General features: G+C 44.5%; 1 protein-coding gene across 1 annotated transcript; it reads left to right on the forward strand.

Moving 5' to 3' along the window:
- Positions 1-386: 386 nt before the first annotated feature.
- On the forward strand, positions 387-1,281 carry LOC137959526 (serine carboxypeptidase-like 42). Its single transcript, XM_068806889.1, has 2 exons — positions 387-691; positions 876-1,281. Exons 1-2 carry the CDS (start codon positions 387-389, stop codon positions 1,279-1,281), a joined length of 711 nt encoding a protein of 236 aa, XP_068662990.1.
- Positions 1,282-1,580: the final 299 nt, after the last annotated feature.

Genomic DNA, 1,580 nt, shown 5'->3' on the forward strand with positions numbered 1-1,580 from the left:
TGCAGCACAGGGGTTCTGCAGAGATCCACTCAAAGTTGGGTTTGTTGTAACTGACAAGATAGATGCGGAAATATTCAACAAGATTCAGACCAGTGTGGGGTACTGGATGGACATCATGCCAATTGACAAAGCAGGTACCACTAAAATGTTGAGCACAAAAAAATGGGGAAGACTTCCACTTGCCACAACAATGCCCTTTGACGGTCTCAAAGAGGCTGGCCTTACTACCAGGAGTCCAAAGGCAGCAGCAATAGTTGCTGCAAAGAAACGAGATGGGACACTGGAAGACCGTGGGTGGACAGCAGTACTTAGGCATCAATGAAATCCTGTTTGGCTACAAAGAATTGGAGTGGGGAAAGAAGTAATGTCTTCTCAGACACTGTTCGATGAAAATCTCCGTCCAAGTGAGGGTTTTCTGGCCTTGTTGCTTTTGGGTGTTACTGCCCTTGTTGCTTTTGGGTGTTACTGGCCACCCTCTTGAGGATTTGGTCGTGCGGCTACCTCGCCAGCCCAAGGTGAATTATAGACAGTTTGATGGTTACATTACCGTGGCTAACGAGGCTGGGAGAAGTCTCTTTTACTACTTAGCAGAAGCATATGGAGATGCACATACCAGAAGTATATGGAGATGCACATACCAGAAGCATATGGAGATGCACATACCAGGCCACGACACTCTGGTTGAATGGAGGTCAAGCTTGTTCATCCATGGGTGGGAGTGCATTCACCAAGTTGCATCCATTTTTCCCTAGAGGAGATGGCAGGGCGCTCAGAATAAACCCAAACCCATGGAATACAGCATCCAATCTACTGCCAATGATATCTGACTATACGAGTTGAAATAACTCTACTACCAATGACATGCTTGTTTTTAGGCTGAGGTGGTATGAAAAATTTCCTGAGTTCAAATCCAAAGACCTATTTCTAACAAGAGACAGCTATGCAGGTCATTATAAACCCCAGTTGGTTGTAGCTTGGCTGAACCACAATAAATATTCAACGGGCTTCATGTTCAACATTCAGGGAGTAGCTATTGGAAATCCACTTCTCAAATGTGATAGAGATATTCCTGCAACTTATGAATACTTTTGGTCACATGGAATGATTTCAGATGAGATTGCAGCACAACAAAATGCAATGGTGACTATATATGGGGACATTTGGTCGGGTTCAGAAGGTGGTGTGGTTACAATTTGGCCTTGGGAGTCTGTGGATAAATCTCTCTTTTTTGGCGGACGAAAGGCATATGGCAGCTTTGTTTGTGGAAAGATCATTCATTGATCTAAGAAGTCAGGGGATGGTAAATGGTGTTTGTTCTATATCAGCTGGCGACGTGAAGTTGTTATTAGCAAATAATTTGAGGGGCAGGGTGTGGAGTGCTAGCTACTTTCCTTTTGCATTGTGGGATGCTCGTACAAAGGAGATTCTGAAAGTATTTGGTATAGACGGTCAGCTTGAGAATCGTCCAAAAGAGGAGTGTTTCTGTACTCATGGAACCTGATTGTGGGTCAGTTCCATAAGTGGGACTATCCAGATTTTTGGAGTTGGATGGTACCCTCATTGGAGGAGGGGTTGCACAC

Source organism: Aristolochia californica, unplaced genomic scaffold (genome assembly GCF_029961685.1).
Source record: "Aristolochia californica isolate CCGP_79_NKW_82.1479 unplaced genomic scaffold, dmAriCali1.0.hap1 SCAF_3, whole genome shotgun sequence".
Classification (NCBI taxonomy): domain Eukaryota; kingdom Viridiplantae; phylum Streptophyta; class Magnoliopsida; order Piperales; family Aristolochiaceae; genus Aristolochia; species Aristolochia californica.

Excerpts from the sequence above, each read along its gene's own strand:
- LOC137959526 (XM_068806889.1), top strand. The coding sequence starts at position 387 with ATGAAAATCTCCGTCCAAGTGAGGGTTTTCTGGCCTTGTTGCTTTTGG. Across the intron at positions 692-875 it reads GACACTCTGGTTGAATGGAG|GCTGAGGTGGTATGAAAAAT; the intron begins GTCAAGCTTGTT and ends GCTTGTTTTTAG.